Source organism: Schistocerca nitens, chromosome 3, assembly GCF_023898315.1.
Source record: "Schistocerca nitens isolate TAMUIC-IGC-003100 chromosome 3, iqSchNite1.1, whole genome shotgun sequence".
Lineage (NCBI taxonomy): Eukaryota > Metazoa > Arthropoda > Insecta > Orthoptera > Acrididae > Schistocerca > Schistocerca nitens.
Window position 1 is genome coordinate 445,626,597 of NC_064616.1, and position 25,843 is coordinate 445,652,439.

At 41.5% G+C, this 25,843-nt stretch overlaps 1 protein-coding gene across 1 annotated transcript in view; it reads right to left on the minus strand.

The window, feature by feature from the left end:
* The window catches only part of LOC126248376 (oxygen-dependent coproporphyrinogen-III oxidase), a 94,135-nt gene that overhangs the window by 36,484 nt on the left and 31,808 nt on the right, over positions 1–25,843 (minus strand). The window contains exons 3-5 of the mRNA XM_049949309.1: positions 14,279–14,475; positions 2,848–2,989; positions 2,539–2,701 (exon numbers count right to left, since the gene is read on the minus strand). Of these exons, the coding sequence (XP_049805266.1) occupies positions 2,539–2,701; positions 2,848–2,989; positions 14,279–14,475 (502 nt within the window). The remainder of the gene's footprint in view (positions 1–2,538; positions 2,702–2,847; positions 2,990–14,278; positions 14,476–25,843) is intronic.

Here is a 25,843-nt window from a genome sequence, read left to right on the forward strand (position 1 = left end):
ACTCCGTTATTTGGAGGTTTTCCAATGCAAAATTTTAGTTATATGTATTTCTGAAGAAGGTGGGTTTATATCTGTCGAAACCATGGTCAAAGGTTGAATAAAACCACCATTTGTTGCAATTGGATGGCTGCTTTCGATTCATTTACCATCGCAGATAATGTTTTGTATCAATGTACTAAAGGGATATTGGCTATCTAAATCCCAACTGGAATCAGGCAACCCACAGAAATACCTGAGTGTAAACATCTGCAGACATGTGAAATGGAATGATCACATTACGTCAGTCGTAGATAAGGCAGGGGGCAGATTTTGGTTCTTTGGTATCCCTGCCAGAATCCTGTACGTCATGTGAGGAGTTATTCATGGTCATTATTTGGGGCTGGTCTGTAATTTCACCGTACGTGGTGCGAGTGCTGCATACAAGGAATTGCAGTTTTCCCGATAAAAACCACATGGATGCTGGTGTCAGTTGCATGTTAGCTTTAGCCCATATTTTTGTTTACTCAACGCATGTTTGCCTGCATTTCATGTTGTGATTTATTCGCACTGTTGCACTCTGATAGTTTCATATTTGTACCCAGTTACACTTTTGGACTCTCATGTCACCTGTTAGGTTGACTCTCAGTGTTTATCATGTGCACCATGTATCTTGGTACTCCATGCTCATTGCAAACATTTTCATAGATGCTACCATCTCACTACACAAGATATAACAGTTCACTGATGGAATACTAGTGAATTCCGCTAATCTACAAAAGAGACTGCCTACAAAACACTTATGTATCCCATCTTAGAATACTGTTCAAGTGTGTGGGACCCACACCAAATATGACTGACAGAGGATATTGAATGCATACAAAGAAGTGGTGCACAAATAGTCACAGGTGTGTGTGACTGATGGGAAAGCGTCACAGAAATGTCAAAAAACCAGAATTCGTAGACTCTTTAAGATAATCAGCATCTACCTTGCAAAACTTACAAAAATCCACTCACAAAGTTTTGAGAAACAGTAAAACATGAAGAATTTAAGAGCTATTCTCCAGCCCTCTACATATGAGGACTGCAAACAAATGATATTAGAAAAGAGAGATGGTATGGATGAGAGAAAGAAGTACTGAATTCCAAGTGCAGACCACAGGGAGGTTCAACAGTTCCCTAATGATGCGCGACTTCTCACGATACACTGCACTGTAAAATGTGTGTAATTTTATGTGAAAATATACAACAAAATGAAGACTTAAAACTTTTGTTAACTGACATTAAACATGTACTGTGAAATCAATACCTAAATTTCAAGGCCTAAATTGGGAAATGCAAGGGACTATCAAGGTAATTCTAATGAGGTGGAGTGTCTCCTCAATGGGTATATTTAAGCAAGTACCTGAAAAAAATAAATAAAAACAAAAAAATGAAGGAACTGTTACTGATGGTATTTGGGTGAATCATTTATGAAGGAAGAGGGGAATCTAGAACAGGAAATACTAAATGACAGTTGCACAAAAGCGATAACCAAAACAAGTTGGAAAATGATAAAAATCAATATGGCACGTACATGACTGTCTTCAAAAGGTCAGATAGTCCAGCATGACAGAACATTGTGGCTTCATATTGGCAAATTAAGAAGGTAACATAGCATAAGGGTTGGGGGGGCGAATACAGAGAGGGACTTTTAGGTAACAAAAGTTGGAGACAAAATTAAAGATCACATATTTATTACTACTTGCATGGAAGAATCATTCATTATCATCAGTAAAATTATCAAATTTCTGTCACATTTTATACACAAAAATAGCTGTACTCTGAAGTTCTTATTATATATTTCAGCCTCAGATCACTCAAATGGCACCATTACCAGTTTTGATTTATTACCAAGTCATCTTCTGATGATGTGTTTAAAAAGAAAGAAAAAAGAAAAAGTGGGGTAGTGTAACACTAGGAATCTAAATTATATATCAAACTAACTTCTATGCACACACACACACACACACACACACACACACACACACACACACACAGTGAAACATCAACTGGAGAGGTACTCATAATGTAAACATATGCGTGTTCTGTTTGTTGAAACTGAAGGTTATGGTTATCTATATATGAGTACATAGCTCATATCACAAATATACAATAAAAATATTCACATCACAAAACTGATTGAGAGAGAAAGTGATGTCAAAGAGAAAACTAGCAAAACAAAATAATTAACTACTGCTGTAGATAAGCAAGACATACACTAGAAGCAAGATAGATGACGACTGTCAACAGACGTGATCTGCAAGTTGCAAACTAGTAGGAGACGTTTGAGAGTGGACACTCAGAAACCACAATGAAACAACTATCAAACTACTATTGGACAAATGCAAGCTGGCAGAATAAGGAACCCCCCCACCAAAAAAAAAAGGGGGGGGGGAGAAAGACACGAGACATCAGAAAATACTTAAAAAAGGCTTTGTTCTATGTTTTTTCCCTAAAGCAGTATATCTAGTCTTTGTAATACTCCAAACTTTTTATAATTGCATAATGGCTGCAACATACCCCTGTGGGTGATATAAAAGTAATTATCACACCATTCTTTGAATTTTGGGTAGTATGTATCATCAATCTTATCACAGGCTTCTTTCAGCACTTGATGGAAGTGTTTTGAGTCATCTTCATTGAGATAGTAAGGAGTCAAATCAGTGCCGCCACCAAACCACCACTAAAAAGATTGAAAACAAATACAAATTTAAATGGCGAGAACAAATATACTTATGTATAGAAGTTTTGCCAGTAAGAACTGCCAAACTTTGTGAAACTTCTCAATGAAAATATGCATTGAATTAAAACAATTTAACTTTCACACACCTGTGTTTTTCCTTCTTTATCTTTTATTTCAAAGTAGCGGTAGTTAAAATGAATTGTTGGTACCATTGGGTTACGAGGATGAATTACAGCACTTACACCAGCTGCAAAAAATGGAAGGCTTCCCTCAAGGTTCTTTCTCCCTCTATAACAATATTAAAATGTTGCACATTAGAGCTACATCACATCTTTTAAAAATTAAGATGTAGTTTTAAACAGTGGCTTCACAAAGATATACAGTGGGGGCACGACTTAATAGTAGAGTGTATTTCCTTCATGGAAAGTATCTTCTATTCCATTATTATTAATAAATTAATAGTATGGTTGCAAATACTTATTAAAATGTGCTACTTGAGCCCTACCTACCTACCCACCCACCCACCCACCCACCCACACACACACACACACACACACACACACACACACACAGACGTAAAAATAAGCTCACACATTTAAATAAGAACTACCTATGTTTACATATTTAGTAAACATTTTTGGCTGATTAACTAATGCTTTAGTCTCAAGCTGTGTTTCCTTAACAGTAGGAAATCTATCAATATTTCATCAGGACTTTCTCAGTAAAGTATACTCAGTATTTCCTCATATTAACCAAACGTACCAATAACAATGTAGATGATTTCTCTATGGCTGTTAAATTTTTGTTCTGGATTCAAATTGGCAGAGAGCAAAAATAGTATTGTCTTATTAGAATAATTTAAAGTACTGAAACTCATGTTCACACCAGAAGATTAAAACTGAACATTCCTTTACTTTGTAGGATCTTACAGAGAATTGTTTCAGTGTGAGAAATGGCATTATAATCACGCAAACGCATATCGCCCCAGTTTTGGAGGATTAAGAAAACCTACTGTCTCCTATGATCTTCAAAAACTACTGCTTTTTGATAGAATCTGTAACTCAGATCAGCAAATGAGATCTATATCTACTATATACAGGATGGCACATTTTAATCTTTGCATAATGATATCTTGAAAAATATATAGCCCATCGTTTCTACTTCTTCTTCTTCTTCTTGTTATTCACATGAAGGTGAGCCAAAGCTTTCTAAATACTTGCAAGTCTTATAACTGAGGTGAGATTTGGGGACTTGCCTGTAGTTCACCAAGTGTGATGTGGGGAACTGCCTAAAACCCTCATCCAGGAATGTTGGCCCACAGACTCATCGCCAATCTGCCAGGCAGATTTGATCTGGGGCCAGCGTACTTCCCTATCCCTGCAAGTGGCACTTTAATATGCATGACTATCTGGGTATGTTTGAAAAATAAGCAGCCTATAACAAAAGTATTTCAGGTGAAGCTTGTTGCGGATAAAAGGGAGGGTAATATGGTAATCATATTAGTTTCATCCTAGATTGTGCTGCACTTGCTCAAAAAGAGTTTAATTTAGTCTGAAAAAAACAAATTTGGAAGTCCAGCTTTTGTTACATACAATAATCACATATTAAATACTTAACATCTTTTGTATGGAACTAGTTTTAATTACTGTAACAGATGTCTCTGAAAGCAGTGAACTTTTCTTAAATTGATGACCGTCAGCATTAAAACCATGACCAGGTTGAGTGAGTAGACTTTGCACATCATGCTGCCTTCATAAATGTCAATTGTTTTAAGTTGTCGTTTTTATGGATTCATTTTTTATTTAGTTTCATTGAATCTAATTAAAATAGACATGCCTATTTCTTTTGAAACAAGAAGTTAACCATATTTTCATTGACTATGATGTTGCTTTGTTTTTAACATATCAAAATATTATATTAAAAATTATATTTAAAAAAAATTAAGTAGATGCCATTTCCACAGTTTGCAGCACTATCTAGGACACTACACTTTCTGCTGAAACAGGTAACATTCATGCCTTGCAGAATTCTTATCTTTCTTCATAGCATGATCAAGCACCTGGAAATGTTATGAGGCTTTCTCTTGGTTCATAAGGTATGTGTATGTACTAGGTGACAATCCTGTAATAAACTTTTCAAAACAGCATCTGTGTTTGTTTCTGTCCATGTTAATTTTATCAGTGCTATGATCATGGAAGAGTGCTCTGGTACTGATAAGGTCTGTATGACATTGGCATCATTTCAGTTTTTTTTACATCACTTCCAATGTCTCTACAAAGAGTTCCAACAGGGCCTGAGAATTCACTGTTTGCATGACAATCAAATTTGTTTATCAATCACTCTAGACTTGACATTAAACTGCAGTAACCTTCACTTATCATAGACAGTATTTTTTTCCTTTTTGTCCACGTGCACTGGTTTTTGTGTATTTTGAAGTTTAGGTCTTTCAGCCTACAAAGCAATACAAGTAAGTAAACAACTCTTGCTATCTTATATCACACAAGGTTTGTCACTGACGATCTGGAGAAACTCAATTCTACTGAATTTTCTCCAGATATTCAGTATGTCATTGTTGCTAATCTACCAAGCCTTGAAATAGCTGCCATGTGATGTGCCAATGTTCCATTCAGAGGAGGACGAGGGAAAGCCAGGCTACAGGTAGTGGTAAGCAGTGGCTTGTCTGCTACAGGTGTGCGGGGGCTGTTCGCTCATGCGTGACGCAAAATTGTCTGCACTGGGACACGGAATTGTCTGCACTGGTCCCGATATGCATATTTTGAAGCTGCTTGTTTGTTTGCCTTATGCTTCGTATTTATTAAAGAACATACATATATCAAAGTGCTGATTTCTATATCTAAATTGACACTCCACAAATTGCTAGCCATAAAACTGTTATTATCCTTTACCTCCATGTTCCCTTCCCAGGTGTCACACATACAACTACATGTAAGGTACTGAATATGTCCTAATCTTTCTCATCTTATCCTATGTGATTCTTTTGTGTCATGGGAATGGTACATCAATGGGTTCTTAGAAAACAAAGTGCAGGCAGATTTCTAGAAATTTTTGAGTAATGTTTCTCTTGAATAATCATGGAATGGAGTGTCTCTGGGAACCTGTTATTCTAACCAAATGAGCCCATACTTTTTCTGCGACAAACTTTTTTTCTCAAAAAGCTATACTTGCCCCAAAATTATTTATGAATCACAGTTTGGCATTTGTCTTTGTCACTATAATTTTCACACTGTGCTTGTATTTGTATCACATTTCAAACACATGCACTCAATTAACATGTGGCTGTTGTTATTACCTTCAGTCATAAAACTGGTTTGATGCAGTTCTCAAGGCTAGTCTATCCTGTGTAGGTCTGTTTATCTCTGTGTAACTATTACAAACTGTATTCACATGAACCAGCTACTTGTAGCCCAGTCCTTGTCTCCCTCTACAGCCTTACACGGCCCCCCCTCCCCCCCCCCCCACCCCCACACACACTTTCGTTAAGTATCAAACTGACATTTCCTTGATGCCTCAAGATATGTCCTATCAACCAATCCCTTATTTTAGTCAAGTTATGCCATGGATTTCTTTTCTCCCCAGTTCGATTCAGTACTTAATCATTATTATCCAATCTATCCATCGAATCTTCAACATCCTCCCAAAATCTAATCTTTTATTCTTTTCTTGTCTCAACTGTTTACCATCCACATTTCACTCCCTTACAACATTATGGTCCAGACAACTGCTTTTAAAAAAAGGCTTCCTAAAATTTAAATTTATATTCTATGTTAAAATATTTCTCTTTTTCTGAAAAATTTTGCTTATGTTACCAGTCTGTACCTTATGTATCCTCTGGTTGAGTCAGCATCAGCTATTTTGTTGCCCAAATTGCAAAACTCAAACTGTTTCTGAAGTTTCATTTCTTAATCTAAAACACCAAATGATCTTCCTAGTCCTTTGCCATCCACTGTACGACAGAATGCAACCAGCAAAACTAAATGTTTTTATTCCTCCTTTGTTTCATTTAATGACTGCTCGATATAAAGACTGAACAACACTAGCTCAGTCTGGTTTCTGTACAAGTTGTAGCTATTTTTTTGCTCCCTGGATTATAAGGAGGACTAGGCTGATAGGAGACATTAGGAAGTATGAAGGAGTAGTTAATTTGATACTGCAGGGAAGTGTGCCCCCCCCCCCCTCTCTCTCTCTCTCTCTCTCTCTCTCTCTCTCTCTCTCTCTGTGTGTGTGTGTGTGTGGGGGGGGGGGGGGGCGCGCACATAGGGGCGGTAAGGGAAACCCAGGCTTTACCTCAGTAACTAGATTCAGGTAGATGCAGGTTGCAGTAGTTTTGGCAGAGGAAATCAGGTGGGAAACCTGCAGGCTCACTCGCAAGTCCCAACTTACATACATTTTGAGTTCAAAATAGTTAAACTTTTTGAACACACATTGAAAATCACCTACTTCATGTGCAACAGTGAGTTTTATGAACAGGTGGACGGAGTGGCCACAAGAGCCACACTATCTCCAGGGATCACAAATCTCTATCCTTTGAGGAGGTGGCCCTTCATACCATTTGCTAGAAACCCAAACACTTTTTCCACTATGTCGACAATACCTTTGTGGTTGGGAAAATGGCAGACAGGCACTGGATGAGTTTTTGGACCACCCTAACAGCGTCCATCAAAACATTGCTGTCACTATGAAAAGAGAGGAGAATGGTTGTCTACCTTTGCTGGACATACTAACAAATGAGGAGGCAGATGGTACAATAGCCATTCTGTATATAGGAAGAAGACTTGCACAGACCGGTGCCAGTATGCAACAAGCTGCCACCATCCAGTGCACTGGCAGACACTGCTGACCACCCTGGTATGCAGAGTGCATGGTTATCTGTGATAAAGGAAGCCTCTCAGCCGAACTACAACAAGTGAAGAAAGTGTTTCACAAGAATGGATAAAGTGGAGCACAGATCAGAAGGACAGCCAAGAAGAGAAAAGATGCAGCAAATCAGGAAGAGCATGAAGAAGAAGACAAGGGACTTGCTTTCCTTCCATACCTGGGACTGCTCCCAGCCAGAATAGCGTGGCTACTTGAACAGTACAACATAAAAACTATCTGCTGACAACCACCAAAGATGAAAGACTGGTTTGGCTCTGTGAAAGACCCACTAAATTTGACATGCCTGGTACATACAGAATTGCTTGCAAATAGGGCCAACAATAAATTGTGGAAATTCAGCACTGTATTTCAAAACACTGCTGGGAGCACATCAGGCATATGCAACTGGAACATACAGAGAAATCAAGAGATAGCAGATTATTGCGTCAAGGAAGACCACACCTTCGACTTTCAGAACACCAAGGTGCTACGCCAAGCAACCAGCTATTGGGACAGCATTATAAAGGAATCCATTGAAATATGGATTCACGAGAGACTGGTCAACAGGGATTGAGGATGTCAAATGAGTGTGGCACGGAGTTCTACAATAGTTGGCAATATAATGAGAGTATACCCAGCATGATCCTGCTCATAAGACACAGCCAGAACGTTCAGATAAAGATGCGAACATGCACGAGTTACCCCCACCACTGCAACCTCACCCACCTTCCCACCCACTGGGAGGACAGTACACAGTACACACAGCCAGGTAGAGGGGAGCACACAACTAGTATAAATATTACGGGATCTGAAATATCTCATCACTTCGCCAAAACATGACGAGTATGACACTCTTCGAAACGCCATGGTTTTTAACACTGCCTGCCGCCTAGAAACCCGAAAGCTTTTCATCAACAGATATGGTGAGAGAGTCTGTATTCACATGTATGATTGTTGTCCACATCAAATTGATGAGTGATCTGCTGCACTGTAAAGTGGATGTTAAAATCAGTGATGGTCAGTGCTAATGCTTGTAATGCACATGCCACAGACCTTGGCAGTCGAACACAGCAGGGTGGTAGAGCTTGATGCGGCAGACCAGGAAAACCCAATGCCTGCAAGACTTTGGAGATGAAATACCAATGCATCTGGTCCCTATCAAATATGTTGAGATTCCATGTTTTCACCAACCTGTGGGTGACTTGCATATGGAGATTAGCACCAGGTCTAACTACCATGCTAATTACTCCATTCACAAAGCTGACATGTTCTAGATATAACATGGTTGCTAACTACACTATCCGACAAAAGAACTGAAGCACACAGAAGTGGAGGAAGAAACGAAATGAAACTTCATGAGTTGAGAGTGTATGTAAATTCATTTCAGTTATTATATTGGAAATTTGTGGTAAGGTCTTATGGGACCAAACTGCTGAGGTCATCGGTCCCTAAGCTTACACACTATTTAATCTAAAGTAAACTAACTTACCCTAAGGACGACACACACACCCATGCCCGAGGGAGGACTCGAACCTTCGACCGAGGGAGCTGCGATTTCAGTGATTAAGACTGAGTCAAATTTGCAAATAACTTGGCAGTATTAGCCCATTTACCAGTATGAGTCGCACCCCTTTCTTGCCTAGATGCACGTAGTGATTCAATCGGGATAGGTGTCATAAATCCATTGCATCCTCTCCTGAAGCTAACTAGTACACAATTGCAGTAACTGGTTCTTGATATCTTGGATACTGGCACTAGGACAGAGGTGATGTCCAAGTTGGTCCCATACATGTTACATTGGGAACAGATCTGGGGAACTTGCTGACCTCATGAGTACCCCAACAATGTGTAGAGTGTTCATAAACACAAGTGCAGCCTGTGAATGAGCACTGTTCCATTGAAAATAAGCACCACTATTCTGTCGTATGAGACGTAACACCTGAGGACACAAAAAGTCCATGATGTACCACCAAGCCATCGTAATTACCTCAGTCACTACCAATCATGACCTGCAGTTATACCCAGTGGCTCCTCACACTGGGACATCAGGATCAACACTACTGTGGCTCTCCAAAACACTGGACGAATGGGACTCCTACCCAGTTCGCTACTATACTCGCCGGCGATGGTCATCCAGTTTAATGCAGAACTGTAATTCACTGCTGAGGGCAATGAAACTCCATTCATCAGCAGTTCATGCTCTGTGGTCACACCATTGCTCCAAACTCAACAGTTTATGTTGCAATGTTAATGACAGGCTAAACATGGGATGGTCACTTCCTATTCTGGCTCCTATTAGTCTCTGATCAATGGTGCAGGATGACACAGAATGTTGCAGGGAGTCCATTACTTGGTCTTGGATGGCGCATACTGATGTGAAGGGGTTATGATGTGCTTCCTTATGGTGGTTAGATGTGGTCCACCCGAAACTTGACAATGAGTAGGCCTGCCCTCATGTTCCTGTGCAGTTCAGTGTTGGCCCAGTCACGTCTGAATGTCCCAAAAATCTAGATATTGCAAAACTCACCCAGCAGACGAAATTTAGACCCACGGTGAGGCCTGTTTCAATTTCTGACAACAATAGTAAGAAGCACCTCCGTGTCGTCTGCAGTGATCACTCCACATCTGATGATGTTCAGGTTCCTAATGTACCCTAGCAGGCCTGTTAACAATGATAAACATGAACAATGCTAATGCCCTCTGCTGGCCATTCTACATGTCACAGAGAATTGCAACTCTAATCATTTACATAACTGCTGGGGGTCTGTACAGGTATGATGTTACAGTTATAACCAACCATGTCTTCTGGGTGTTTTACTTTTTTTGTCAAGCTGTATATATCTGAACTGATCATTACTGTAGTTTTGTGCAAATCTTTCTAAATGTTACAGACGGTCACTAGGCTGCAAAAGGCAGTATGATTGATGAGTAACAAGTCCCTCAAGCAAATCGAAATTTTGTACCATATTCTGCTTATCATTCTCTGTCCATGTGGGGTTTTACCCCTGCTGAAAACACATGTCTTTCAGACTCTCTTACAACCACATTAAATGCAATACTGCACAATAATCTGCAGAAAAAAAGTGTGTGAAGTGGATTCAGCAATACTATATTCAGAATTCAATAAAAAGTTATGGGCTCCTGGTGCCTTGCGGTATTAGTTAAATTACAGCTTCACAGGCATTCTTTACAAGGCATCAGAATACACGTATCTGCAACAACTGAACAGATGATCTCCACAGTGAAGGAACATTCACACACACTCACTAGACACATCTATCACAAAATTTTCTCCTGGGCATGTTTCCAGTACAAAATTGATGTCACAGTGATACTTTGGCAACACTGTTATCACATTTAGAAGCACCTTCATTCAATATGCTTAAAAACAAGGCACTATATAAACACAGATGATGTGACTTACCGAACGAAAGTGCTGGCAGGTCGATAGACACACACACAAACAAACACAAACGTACACATGAAATTCAAGCTTTCGCAACAAACTGTTGCCTCATCAGGAAAGAGGGAAGGAGAGGGAAAGACGAAAGGATGTGGGTTTTAGGGAGAGGTTAAGGAGTCATTCCAATCCCGGGAGCAGAAAGACTTACCTTAGGGGGAAAGAAGGGGTATACACTCGCGCGCGCCCCCCCCCCCCCCCCCACACACACACATCCTTTCGTCTTTCCCTCTCCTTCCCTCTTTCCTGATGAGGCAACAGTTGTTGCGAAAGCCTGAATTTCATGTGTATGTTTGTGTGTCTATCGACCTGCCAGCACTTTCGTTCGGTAAGTCACATCATCTGTGTTTTTAGATATATTTTTCCCACGTGGAATGTCTTCCTCCATTATATATCAAAAACTCCATTAATACTACCAAACATAAATTCAATCCTGGAACAAACTTCTTCTAAAAACATCTTAACGTTCACCTTAATATAACAATGAAGATCTGTCAAATTACCTTGCGCAAAAGGTTCCTCAGACACACAATACTCCAAAATAGACCAAACAGAAAGAATAGTGTCAACAAAGTGTTGTTTGCCACCAACAGAAGAAGCATCGACTGTGATAAGAAAGGAATCGCTACTCTTTTTATACCCACGGCGGCACGAAGCGCTTGCGTCACCATATATATATATGCCTGTAATACATCTAATGACCTGTTCTGTTCATGAATCGAAATTTAATAGTTGCCAAAAGTTCCTGTCCTTTTAATTACTGGATGTCAGGTTGTTTATATGAACTTATTGCACTCATACTGCTCAGTCTCCAGGCATTTTCATGTAGCAAAATTGATAAAATGAGCTTGAATCTCATAACCTAAAGATCTGTGCAGCTTATATATTTGAAGTATTTTAACATATCACTGGGTGTCAGGTAGTTTATATACAGCTTTTACACTAGTATTACTCTGTCCCATGGCATTGCCATACAACAAATTCTGATAAATGAGCTCGAATCCCGTACCTTAAATGTGTGTGTCGCTTATATGTGAAGAATTTAAATGCATGTACCAAGTTCTACTCTGTTCTATTACATACTGTTAGGTTTGACATACAGCCTAATGGTTAACAACAGATTTTAGGTAATTTGTGTATTTTAATTCATAACAGAATATGCAGTGGTGTAATTTCACGTGATAGGTGTATCATACTGTACTGCCACCCAGTTGACAACAGCTACGACTTGAGGTCTAAATGATCTACAGCTTGCCTGTTTCAGTCAGGAGGGCAACTTCAACTAGTCCCCCCCCCCCCCCCCCATCCAGGATGAAGTGCTATATTGCTTATAGTTATTATCTAACAAAATTTAAGATCATCATACATACGGGATTCTGCGAATGCCCCCCCCCCTCCCCCCCGTATGAGTGTGCTCATCACTCTAAAAAATGTCTAGTTTGTTGTAAGTTCTGCAATTATGGATAGGCAATGTACATATAGCACAATGGTGTAATGTTGATGATGAATTCGCATCAGTTCCATGAACTACTATATCTTTTTATGTGCTGTACACAAATACACGATTAGTTACTTAACAACATTGATATTACTGTACAGGTTATCTACTCTATTGAATTGTATTACTACATTTTTGGTTTGGATAAGACGTAGTGAACTGTATTTCAATGTAAACTTTTACAGATCTGAAGATGGCCACTGAACTAGCTGAAACTGGTTATCTATGTAAAAAAAAAAAAAAAAAAAAAAAAAAAAAAAAAAAAAAAAAAAAAAAACTTGGAGCCTAGGCAATAAAGTGTTCTAAAAGGATACTGGACTCTCAAACACAGCACTGTTAGTACAGTGACTAGAGCGTTTGCTTAGAATACTACAGATGAATGCTTTAGTTCTGCATGGAGGCACATTTGTTTTTATTTTCTAATTTTGTCTGCCCAATAATACTGTAGTCTAAAATGTTTCTTAAATGTTATGCAATTACACAGTACAGTATTTAAATGGTGACCTTAACAATGATTTTTCAGGTAAGTAAGAAATAATCATAAATAATAGCATGTATTTCAACTAAAATTACCTCTGATAGGTCATAAATAAATACAAAACTTGGCTAAACTAAAATAGCCACACTATCAGTGACATTATGTCTTTCAAAAAACATACAATGTCTTCAGAGAAGATCATCAAAGTGATGTCCATGCCTCTCCAAACATTTGGATAACTCACTGGATGTTTAACAACAAGTGGAAATGAAGTGTCAAAGAAAACTCTTTGTGAGAAATGCATGGTACCTTTGTGCAGCCAACCAGTTTGGATATAAGTAAGGCCCCAAAACTGTATCTTACAATATTCGAGCCCATGTGTTGATGTTAATGTGCACCAAGCACTGCATATATTGAGGACATGCATCAATGAATGCAGCTTCATCAGACTATATTACATTGTTTATGAAGTCATCTTTGTTTCCAATCAGTTTTAGAACCATTCAAAAATGCCATCAGCGGAAAGTGATTTTCAGGATGCTGGTGTCCAATTAACAAATCGCGATATGGGGCAGCTCTTCACAGTGTAACAAATCAATATCTACGTATTTTGAAACATGTAGCTGCCTTGTTGTTTGTTTGTCTCTCTCTCTCTCTCTCTCTCTCTCTCTCTCTCTCTCTCTCTCACACACACACACACACACACACACACACACACACACATTAGATAGAAGGTAAAGATTCATTTATGTATTTGAACAACGTGCTACGAACTACATTCTTTGATTTCCCTTCATGATACAAAACGAACAGAGACTTGTAAAACCATTTTCAGCCTGGGGAAGAAACTACAAAAGTTATTGATTTATATTGTTTCTGCAGACTCATATGGTCCTATGCCTTAGAGAAGAAACACTGGCCTAGCATATTTCTACACACACTGTGTGTTGACCCCAGACAAGTATGTAAAAGCAATAAATTGTGCTATAAAATTTTTGGACTTACGTGGTTTCTACAATCATCGATTCAAATGTAAAAAAATAAAATAGAGATAATCTGGACAGACTACGGGAATCTGAATACGAATATCCACTGCGTCATATTATGTGACTATCATACACCTTTTTGAACAAAAGATGCAATGGTCCCAATACTTTAATAAATTAAACAAAAGTATTTCTTTAGCAAATTTTACCAACATTTCCAAGAAACACAATTTCAAAATGTTAATATTTCTATAAGTTAAGAGAAACAGACTGTTAGTACCTGGCTCTCATCTGAGCAACTGCTCCCTCTGGCAATGTTCCTGACACCACAGATATGTTGACACCAGCTTTTTCTAGTACAACACCATCCTGAAGAACACACGTAATGCCACCACCGCCCTCTTTTCTTTCCCAGCGATCAACTTTGAATTTTACACCTGGATCTTCCTCTGCTTCTAGAGCTCTACAGACTTCCGCCTACAACATTAGAATAGCCATTATTTAATGATTCAATCTTATGGTTGGTTGTAATTTTTTTTTTTTTTGGGGGGGGGGGGGGGGGCGGGGCGGCTTACGGGATAGTACAACTGGAGTTTGTGACATTAGCCAGAAATTTGATCAAACTGTGATGAAGGGATGGTGAAACTGAATCAATGGAAGCAATACTGTTGCCAGAGATGAGAAAAAACTGAAAGAAGTAAATGTATATGAGTTGGTCCAGTCTGGAGGCCAGAGAGCAGACAGGCCAACCACTCCTCCCACCAGAGCTAATCTGTGGCAAAAGGTACCTCCCCCATATCTGACCCACTACTGAGCTGATGCATGGGCGAGACAGAAGCAAAATAAATAAGCTAGGTATTCCTTCCTGCAGCCTCTAGCGATGTGTTTCCGAGATATTCGTCTGGTGAGCTGTACAAAAGTGCCATAGGAGCTGAGGACTAGAGGTACTTCATCAATCTCGGCATCCAGTTCCTTTGTGAAAAATTTCCAATGTGGTTTCTCCAATCTGAACCACCTCTTAAATTTTACAGTATCTTGGCACACTACTGCTTTTACAGTCAGTGAGATGGGTCTATGTTGAGACTTTGGTAGTGCATCTTCTACTGACTTAACTGATAGCTCAACTATCCAGTCTGTTACAAATTGCTGTCAGGGTTGTATCCACAAAATCACTGCCCACTGTTGAAAGAGGCTGATAATCTGAGATTATGTATAAGCTTGAATCCAATTGTTTCTACCCATCTTTTAACTTTTTCCCCATTGGAATCTGTCTCCTATGTTCTGCTGTGACTATTGAAATCTGCAATTATGAACTTGAATGTCTGGTTCTGAAAGTTCCTTGGTTCTCTGAACCTGAAATCTGACCAAGGTGGTTTGTAGATGGAGGTTCACTGGGCATATCTTCAATTTGATTGGTAAAAGTTGTTATGATGATGATGAAGTCCCATACTTTGTGACAGAGCGTAGGGGAACGATGCGGGAGATCCGCACTGCCGTACTAGACAAGGTCCTAGTGGAGGTGGTTTGCCGTTGCCTTCCTCCGACCATAATGGGGATGAATGATGATGATGAAGACGACACAACAACACCCAGTCATCTCGAGGCAGGGAAAATCCATGACCCCACCGGGAATCGAACCCGGGACCCCGTCTCGGGAAGCGAGAACGCTACCGCGAGACTGCGAGCAGCGGACAAAAGTTGTTATACATATGCACAGTCACCATCGTTTGAACTGTAAGACCACATTTTGTTAATATTGCATCCCTGTACTGTTCATGGGGTCTTTCTGAAGTTAATATCATGCCCTCGATTTTTGGTATGTTGCTATTGGATCCTCTAAGGGTTTCATGCAGCATTAAAATATCACATTTGCATTGCTGTACATGTCAGAGAGTGAAAGTTCCTTATTTGCACATAAACCTTCAATATTAACTTAAGTCATTTTAAGGCTGGTTCTGAAAAGGACCTTTGGTACACAATCATGTTTCACCTTTGTGTTCTGGTTTTAGAAGGATTAGCTGGCTGTATGCCATTTCCAAGGCCACTCGGTCTTTATTTGATCTTCTATGAGGCTCCTTCTGTGTTCCAGAATAAAAGAGGGATGATCAAGGTGGCTGGCATATAAGGTTGCGTCAAGGGGTCCAATAGTGGGAGACACCCCCAACCTCAAACCTAACACCAACAATGACAGCCCTGTCCTGAAAACAGTTTAAATCGTTATAGTCCTGAATAAAAAAACCACCTTCTCAGAAAAAACAAAGAACCAGTTCCATTATCCATATTCCATTATCCAGACGCTGTCCACCAAAATTAGAGGCAAACATTCCGGAACCCCGATTCCACCTGGATGTGAGCTTCTGTCTATTAGGCTCCACAACCTGGCTCAATACTTAAGATAAAACTATGGGTTAATATGATATGACTAATGCATGAGCGACATAGGATGGTGGATTCCTTTTGGGGGAAACAGGAGTGTCATGCAGCCATAAGATTATTATTATTATTATTTTATTTTGAGTGTGGTGTGCTCAACAGCAGGGTCATCAGCGCCCTAAAGAAAAGAAGAAAAGTCAGGAAACCATTCTCATCGGGAGGGGGGGGGGGGGAGGGGTAGGGATGGGCAGGGGTGTGGGGAAGGGAGGACACAGGCTATCTCCACATGTGGGAGTAGTTTATAATGCATGAAAGTCCACCTGCCATCATTAGCACTTAGCACTTTAGGGACAAAACCCAACAGTTCACAAAATTTCAAAACTCACGTAACACTGGTGCCAGTATTGCTGATGCTGGTGGATATAAGACACATGCAAACAAAATATGCTGAACTGAAAGTGGCACACCACAAACTTCACAGAGTGATGGACCCATGAAGGAAACCTTACGCCCTATGCGTAGTCTGGTGAGCAGCACTTCCTGCTATCACTGAGGTTGCCATTACGTCTGTCATGCATGTGTGGGTGATTCAAGTGACTGCAGTTTGTTTTCTGCCACCTCCAACCATTGTTTCCCACTGATGCATGATTCATCTGTGAGGTAATGACGTGACAGTGTGCAAGGGGGCAGCACATCAACTTTTACACCATCCTGACATGCTGCTTTGGCTACTTTGTCGGCTACATCATTTCCCTGAAACCCAAGGAGTCCAAGTACCCAGCAAAGGATCACCACCTTGCCACAGTGTTGGAGCCAATGTAAGGAGTCACGGATGACCTGAATCAACTGGTCTATGAGGCACATTTGGTGGACCACTTTAGGGCACTGAGTGAGTCAGAACAGCTGAGAAACCGTGTACTGTGACACCTGTGAATCCATTTCAGGGCTGTCATAATGCCACATAACTCTCCATCACAATTTGTAAATTTTTCTGGAAGGTGCACTTTCAAAACCCTATCAGAGAAAACAGCTGAACAACCGACGGCATTCTCTTGCTGGGATCCATCCATACAAACAACCAAACTTTGGTATATACTCAGAATTGAAGAAAACAGAGTTGTAAAAATGCCACATGACGTAAATACTTTCTTGTACAGTATCAAGCTTAAAATCACTTTGGGCCTCTGAAGACACCAGGCGGCAATTTGCTCCATCCCTAGCAGAGTATGTGGAGGTCTGACACATCCAGATCTTTCAGACTGTCAGCAGCACATATTCCAGATGGCACGGTCGCATAGGGTCAGTTCTTGAACAGTCCGCAGCTCATGGTCTAGTGGCTACCATCTCTGGATCAAAGGGTACTGGGTTCAATTCCCGGCCGGGTCACAGATTTTCTCTGCAGGGGGACTGGGTGTATGTGTTGTCCTCATCATCATTCAGGAAGAGGTGAGACTGGAACTTAAAGATTGGGAACTTGTACAGATGCTGGTGATCTTGATGTTGAGTGCACCACCACCACCACCACCACCACCACCACCACCACCAGTTCTTGAACAGCTGCTCGAAGTTGGCATGGACAGCTGCACTAAATGCAAATGATGAGGCAACACTAGATTTTCAGGACATGTCAAGCCAGGAGCAGGCACTGTCAAATCCAAAATGGTGGTCCATCAGCCTCTGCACACAGGCACTGAAATAGGCTGGTCCAAAAGGCTTCAGTCTAACATCCTGAGGTAACATCCATAAACTACACTGCCATACTCTGTGATCTGACAAATTCCCTATCAAATTGCAGGAGGAGGGACCTGTCAGCACCTTACCTCTTTCTGCTCATGCACTTCAAAATATTCAATGTTTTGAAGCCCTTTGCTCACATGTGTTTCAGGTGTGGGAGCCAGATTCATTTTGAGTCAAATAGTAGGCCCAACAAGCACAGTGGCCTTAAAACATAAGCTATTGTCCCCCATTGCGAGCTCTGGTTGGTTAAAACTTCTCTGGCGAGAACATAAAACCAGTATTACTGGCCCAAGCTTCCAGCCTCCTGTTGGTCAGCTGTAGTTGCCTCGTTGTAAGATCGAAGGGAGAGTAGAAGATTGCAAAGTCATCCACAAACAAAGTTAACAGTACTCCTGACTATGGAGGACATGCCACTATAGCGATTGCAAACAATATGACACTGAGTACACTGCCCTGCGGGACCCCATTCTCCCAAACACAGCAAACAGACAAGGCATCACCAACATGATACCAAAAGCACCGATCATCAAGTAAGGATTGGATTAAGAAGTCCACATAGTCCCCATTCACGAAGTTGAAGAAGCATGTTGTACCTCCAAGTGATGTCATATTCGTTTTTGAGCTCAAAAAATACACCAGCCAAATGGTTTTGGAAGCAATCCTGTATCTTCACCTCCAGTAGGATTAAGCTGTCAAGTGCAGAACAATAGTGCCCGAAACCACACTGGGAGCAGCACAGGTGAACAACGGATTGGAGAAGCCAGATTAGGTGGTGGCTAACTATGCATTTGATAGTCTTACCCATACAGCTGGTGAGGGCTACATTCCGGTACCTGGCAGGGTTGGCATGATCCTGCCCTGTTTTCCATAATGGAATTAACACTGCCTTCTTCGAAGTCGTGGGGTACTGTCCATCAAACCAGATCTGATTGAAACAAGATAGGAACTTGCTTTTGGCTTCAGGATATAGGTAACAGAGCACAGCATAATCAATCTCATCATCTAGTCCTGGAGAAGCGTGTCTGGCCACAGACAGAGCAGATCCAAACTCACACATGAACAATAGGAGTGTGTAGATCTCCTCATTACATGAGTAGTAGTCTAGTCTCATCTCCACAGTCCTACAAAACACCCAGAATGCAGGAATTTGTTTGGATGATGAAGTGACAGTTAAAAAGTATTCAGTTAAAACCTGAGTCATGTTTTTAGGTGCATCCATCAAGTCCCCATTTCTACTTCTCAACAATGCCATAACGGGAGGTGTACTGCCTTGCCAGAAATCTGCCTTACTGAGGGCCGAACTTTCACATTGGAAGTGAACCCATTTATTCCTTTCATGAGTTCCTCTTCGTTCTTTTAACACTCTCATCACTTGTGCTCTCATAGCTCTGAAGGCACAAAAGTTTTCCGTAGTTGGATGATGTTTGAATTTCCACAAAGCTACATGCCTGGCTCTGATTGCCAGGTGACATTCGTCATTCCACCAAGACACAGGTTGTCATCTGAGGTGGTTCCTAGATGGGAAAATGTAATCTGCGGCAGCTAGTCGGGTCATATAGCTGATATTTTCTGGGTGCAATTCTGTTGTTCAAAGATGGCCTGCTGACTGTATCGCAACCAATTTGCCCTTTGAACTATCCATGTTCGCAATCTCCTGTTGACCACCATCAGTCAGCAGACAAGCCCAAACTGGAAGGTGGTCAGTGGAATGCAAATATGTGGCTACTTATCACTGAACTATATCTGCAACAGCTAGAGTGTAAAAACAAAGGCCAATGGATGAAGATGATTGTGTAGAAATGGAGAAGTGTGTCATCCGACCAGAGTTCAAAAGGCAGATATTCTCTAAACGGATGAGGCACTCAATATTCGACACCTGGAGCAACTGCTAGCTGAGACCCACAAAGCACACTGGGTGCATTAAAGTCTCCCATGAGGAATGGGCGGGACAGTGGCTGAAAGAGTTCTGTCAGTGCCACTGCGTCCAACAGATCATGAGGTGGAAGATATAGAACACATTGTGATTTTAACTAGTGTGAGAACTTCCTCTGCAACTGCTTGTATGGCTGTGGTAAGAGAGACAGTATAGGAGTGGCATTGGTCATCAATGACAACAGCCATCCCGACTTTAGTCCTGTTTCCAGTAAAATCATCCTTCCTGTAGGGGTGGTAGCCTCTTAATGCAGGTGTGTCAGTGACTTTAAAATGAGTTTCTTGTACGCAGATGCAGAATGGTCTCTCTTGGGCCAGGAGCTGTAATTCTTCCAAATGTGACTGGTATTCATTTAAGTTCCACAGTAACACAAAAGTCCCTGTTGAAGCCATTGTCCTTCTCCCTTGGTGGCGGTAATTTACCCAGGTCAGGTGGAGCATTAGACAGTCCTCTATGTGGATCTCAATATCCTCTACAGTAAATTAACCACTGGAACAGGAGAGCGCAGGCCAATCTCTAGGTTCAGCTGCAACTTTTTTCCATTTCGAACAAACTTTTGTGTGACATTTTTCCTTACTTGTGGGAGGAGTTGCTTGCATGGGTACAGCTGACAACTTAGTGGGTTTCTGATAGTGTGCAGCTGTGAGTTGCCCAGGCTTCAAGTTCATCATCAATGGCTTCTGAATGATTGTGTGTCCAAGTGTAGATCCCTCCCACAGGTAAAATTGCAAGTGCATGCACTCATACTTGAATCTCTTGTCTAGGTTTGTGTGGAGGCAACACACTTGGCGAGTGGCATCTGAAGGGCCAATGAAAAAGTAGCAGTAAAAACCGGAGATTGCATAGCTTTGAAAGCCTTTTCAGCTTCACTATAGGGCATGCATCTCTTAACTTTCAACTCCTGAATTTTTCTTACCTCATTATAAACCCCCACACTTTCTGCTACGTACTGGATGATCCCTGGAGCAGTTTATACATTTTGGAGGAAGTATACAAGGATTGCTTGATTTGTGAGTTGAGCCTTCACAATTTCCACATGTAGTCTTTCTGTTACATGCTATACAGGTATGACCAAATATTTTGCATTTGAAGCATCGCATTGGGTCGGGAACAAACAGTCAAACCTGAAGATGGATACAGCCTCCAAAAATGAGTTCAAGTAATTCTGGAGTGCTGAGTCTTGGAATAAATAATACAGTTTCTTTCCAATGTGCCACTGACTCTCCTCACAGAGTTTTGTACTTACATGACACACATATTTTTCCATTCTCCACGTAATTCCTCAGGGTTAATCTCCATTAAATTGGAGCAGGTAACCATGCCTTTACAGCAGTTAAGGGTGTTGGGCAACTCAGCCACGACAGTGTAGTCACTTAAGGTCATGCATCCCAGAAGCTGAGATACTTGGTTTAATGTGGCAGTTTCAACTGGAAGTGTTCGATTACAAAGATTTTTACTATTTTTTAAGGACACAGTGCCCTGTGAATACAGAAAGGGGATGCCTTCCTGAAGGTTCCCTCTGCTCTCTTGATTACAATGAAAGTGTTATGGCAGACTATTGCCCAGTTGTTATAATTCTGAGACTTCTCACAAAGACAGACCAATCCAGCTCTCTCTGTTTGGTGAGTGTAGGTACTACCTGGCAGTACACCCGTCCAGTCACGTGCAGATGGAAATTTAAGTCGCTTCACAGGGACCACATGAGCAGCTAGGGAAACAAATTTTGACCTAGACAAAGCCCCGCGTACCTGAGCTAGCCTTGTACAACTGGAGGCGGCAGGTAACTCAGAGATTACCCACTAGAGGGTTTAATTCAATAGCCATTCATGTCATCAGCACACAGCACACCTTGAGGTTGAGACCTTCTTCACGGCCCAAGTGATGAAGCCAAGACCCCTGTTCTCTGAAACGCACTATGTTCCACCACTATCCCTATAAATGGTCCCTGAAGTATGTCCAGATGTTATGGTAAAAAAGATCTGGCTGGGATGACCAGTCCCCAGCTCAACCACTGCTGGTGGAGCTCCCTGGTAAAAGAACAGCTGTCTCTTCTCTAAGTTGTGGGACACTCATTGTCAGACCCCTGCACTGACGCCTGTCTGGCTTGGCTGACACTGCCAGTAGCTATGTTACTGCCAGCATATCCCTCAGTGTCACATGCAAACCCTCCTGCCCGACACTAAAGGTGCCTTGATAAGATGGTGTCCCACAGGAGGGATGCAGCCATAGTCTACTTAATAACGCGAAGTTTATTAGAGGGGGCAGTAACCCACCAAATGACATTCCATATCTGAGTAAGGAGAAGCCTTAATCTGCAAACATAAATCTATACCCGGGACTTTCAAAGTGATCTTTGGGCAAGTAATCACTTCTCTAGCTAAACAGTCAGCCAGTTCATTCCTTGAGATACTCACATGACTTGGGAACCAAACATAGCCAACTGAGCATGTAGTATGGATAAGGTCAACGAGAAGACAGTGAATAGCAGGTATTATAAGGTATCAAGAGTAGCCATGAATCAATAGATGGAAACTGCTCATTGAGTCACTGCAAATTAAAGTGTGGTTGAGGAAGGTTTGTTAAATAAAATGTAGGGCTCTGTTAATAGCAATCACGTCTATTGAAGAAGTACATGTTCCTAGCACTGAATGTTATTATCGACTTGTGAGAGATGTAAAAGCATATTTTGTCCTATTCATAGTTTCAGAGCCACCAATGTAAATGAGAGTAGCACCCTGATATTCATAATTAATAGAGAAGAAAATATGCCAAAAGGTCATGGAGGTGACATTTAACGCCCTTGATGTACATCAGTCCTAATTCGACATATGGGTACTAACCAAGGAGACCTGCATGAGAACACATGGCAGCATATTTTATGAGAGGTGGGGAGAAGGTATTGAGGTGCACTCCAAATGGGAAACCTACCTGAGGATGAGACATGACCTGTAAGAAAAAAAGAATTTGATGAGTTGGTACTACTGGAACTGAAGAAGTAAGATCCTGGCTTCAGCGAGGAGACTGTCTATGAAACTAATATGGAAGGTGGCAGTGGCTGCTGTTACTCCACAATGAAGCACTGGGTATGGTAATTTCAAAGCCAATGGTGTCATTTAACAGCAAACCTGTCAATCATAGTATACAGTTGTAATTAGACCAGGGTCTGGTGAATAGAGGGTGAAAGAGTGTCACTCACACTCTGGGAGGTGTGGTGGTGGTGGTGGTTAGTGTTTAACGTCCCGTCGACAGCGAGGTCATTAGAGACTGAGCGCAAGCTCGGGTTAGGGAAGGATTGGGAAGGAAATCGGCCGTGCCCTTTCAAAGGAACCATCCCGGCATTTGCCTGAAACGATTTAGGGAAATCACGGAAAACCTAAATCAGGATGGCCGGAGACGGGATTGAACTGTCGTCCTCCCGAATGTGAGTCCAGTGTGCTAACCACTGCGCCACCTCGCTCGGTCTGGGAGGTGTAGGCAAGGATGCACAGAGTATTAAGATTTTGCATGCAGCTCAGTCTTAAATTGAGAAATATGGAGCAGCCATGTCAGTCTGGGTACCAAAGTAGAGTTCCGAGTCGGGATGAACCACAGTACAACAACAGATATTTGTTATTCATGTTTCTGTGGGAGAAAGCTGGAAGCCATGGGAAATAAGCCAAGCAGAAACCCTTTGGTTCACTTTTTGGAGCTGGCATTCAGCCAAATGCAAAAATCGTTGGCACACATTGCAGTAGTGACCACTGGTCTGATGGAGGTCACTAGATGGTGATGGTGATAGAAAAGGCGTGTAACACAGAGTACATGGCCGTGACGGAATCTTGGACCCAACGGAAGTTGAGCAACGTACCAACTCTAACCTGAATAAAAACTGACAACAAGATTATTAGTGACACTCAAAAGGTCCAGTCATGGAAGGTAAGTAAAATGTGATAGCACCAAATGCTGTTGTATGCCCTAAGTACATCAAAAATGAATGTAACAAGATGCTGGCATTTTCGAAAACTCTCTTGGATTGTTGTTTTCAACCTAATGAGGTGGTTAGTTGTGGATCATCCCTCCCAGAACCCACACAAATAAGGGAAAAAAGACCCTGTGATTTGAGAAACAGCATAATTGCTAGGCTACCATACTTTCAAGCAGTTCGCAGAACATGTTGGTGAGGTTAATTGGTCCACAGTTGTCGATCGACATAGGGTTTCTGCTGGGTTTAAGGATTGGGATAATGACAGCATCCTTCCATTACAAAGGTACAAATACCTCTAGTCAAATGTGGCTGAAGACCCTGAGTAGATGGGGTTTGTGAGTCACATTCGGACACTGGATCAGTTGATTATGAATTGAATCAGGGCCTAGGGTCATACTGTTTGACTAGTCAAGACAGTGAAGCAGTTCCTAGGCAGTGGCAGGTTACAGGGAAGACCAAGTCAATAAAGGACAGGAGTATGATGTCAATTTATCTTTTATGTGTTCAAAACGTAGGATACGATGCAATGCTGTTTCAAAGTGGGTCATGAGGTGTTCAGCAAGAACTGAAACATCAGTAGAAATACCACCATGAAGGAGGAGATCTGGAATAGCTGCTGTTCTTTGGATGCCCATTAGGCTATGTTGCTTAGTCCACAACTGGGACAAAGGGGCATACATTCCCAAGAAGGAGATTTAACAGTCCCAGCATTTCTTTCTATTGGGTTTAATTAGGCCGTGAGTCATTGTATGGAGCCACTTAATACTGATGAGGGTGGTCTGTTAAGGATGTCACTTGAGACACTGCAGGGCGCTTTGGTGGTCCTAGATAGCCATTATTATGACCTTGGTCCATTATAGTACTAGCCACCAGTGGAGGGAGCCTGTAGGCAGGGGGTAGCAGTTGCAACAATTTAAGTAACCGTGTTGGAAAACATCCCCAACAACCTCATCAATTACACACTAACAGAGAGGGGACAAAGGTGATGGCAGAGGCATAAAACTGCCATTTGATCCTTTGGCGAACCCAGCGTGGCAACTGGTCTGTCGGGCAGTGACAAAGAAGTGATATGATAACCAGAAAGTGATCACTGTCACAACGATCACCATACAGTGACCACTGTAGTGAGACCTGCAAATTGGGGAAAAGGTCGTAAGATCAATAGCCGAAAGGTGTCATGGGCGGCACTAAAGTTGGCAAGGATACTGTCACCAATGGGAGACTAATCCAGATCAGAAAGAAACTTGTCAATCAGAATGCCACTACCTCCAGCTACTAAGGAACTTCATCACACTGCATTGAAATCAACAAGTAGGAGGGGAGAGGAGCGGGAGTGGTAATAGTGGGAGGGAGGGGGGGGGGCACATGCTAGTTCATCTACCTCCATCAGGACGTCTGGTGGGGATATTTAAGGATGCTTAGCCAATTTACTGTTAAAATACTGAGATTGGAAGTGTATGTAGCTTGTACATGATCAGATTTCATGCTCTGTGTACTGACTGGTGAGCAATCAGATGACCTCAAATTATTACCCAGCCTAAAAAAACCCACACACACTCCAGGTGTACTCTGCTATGTGAGTAGCTGTCTCCTCTTTGTGGTGCACCACGAACCTATCTCGGGCACCTCTACAATTCTCCAACCCATGACAAAAGTCCAGAAATCTGCAGCTATGACCATAACACAATCGATGGAGCCTCCAGCTGAGACCCTCCACCCTATTACAAACCAAAGGACCCCAATCAGCTCAGGGTGTGATATTGCAAACTGTAAACTGCTTGGACCCCATCAGTAAGGCCAACCATTTTCAGCAATTCTGCCAGCCACCTGGGGTAAAT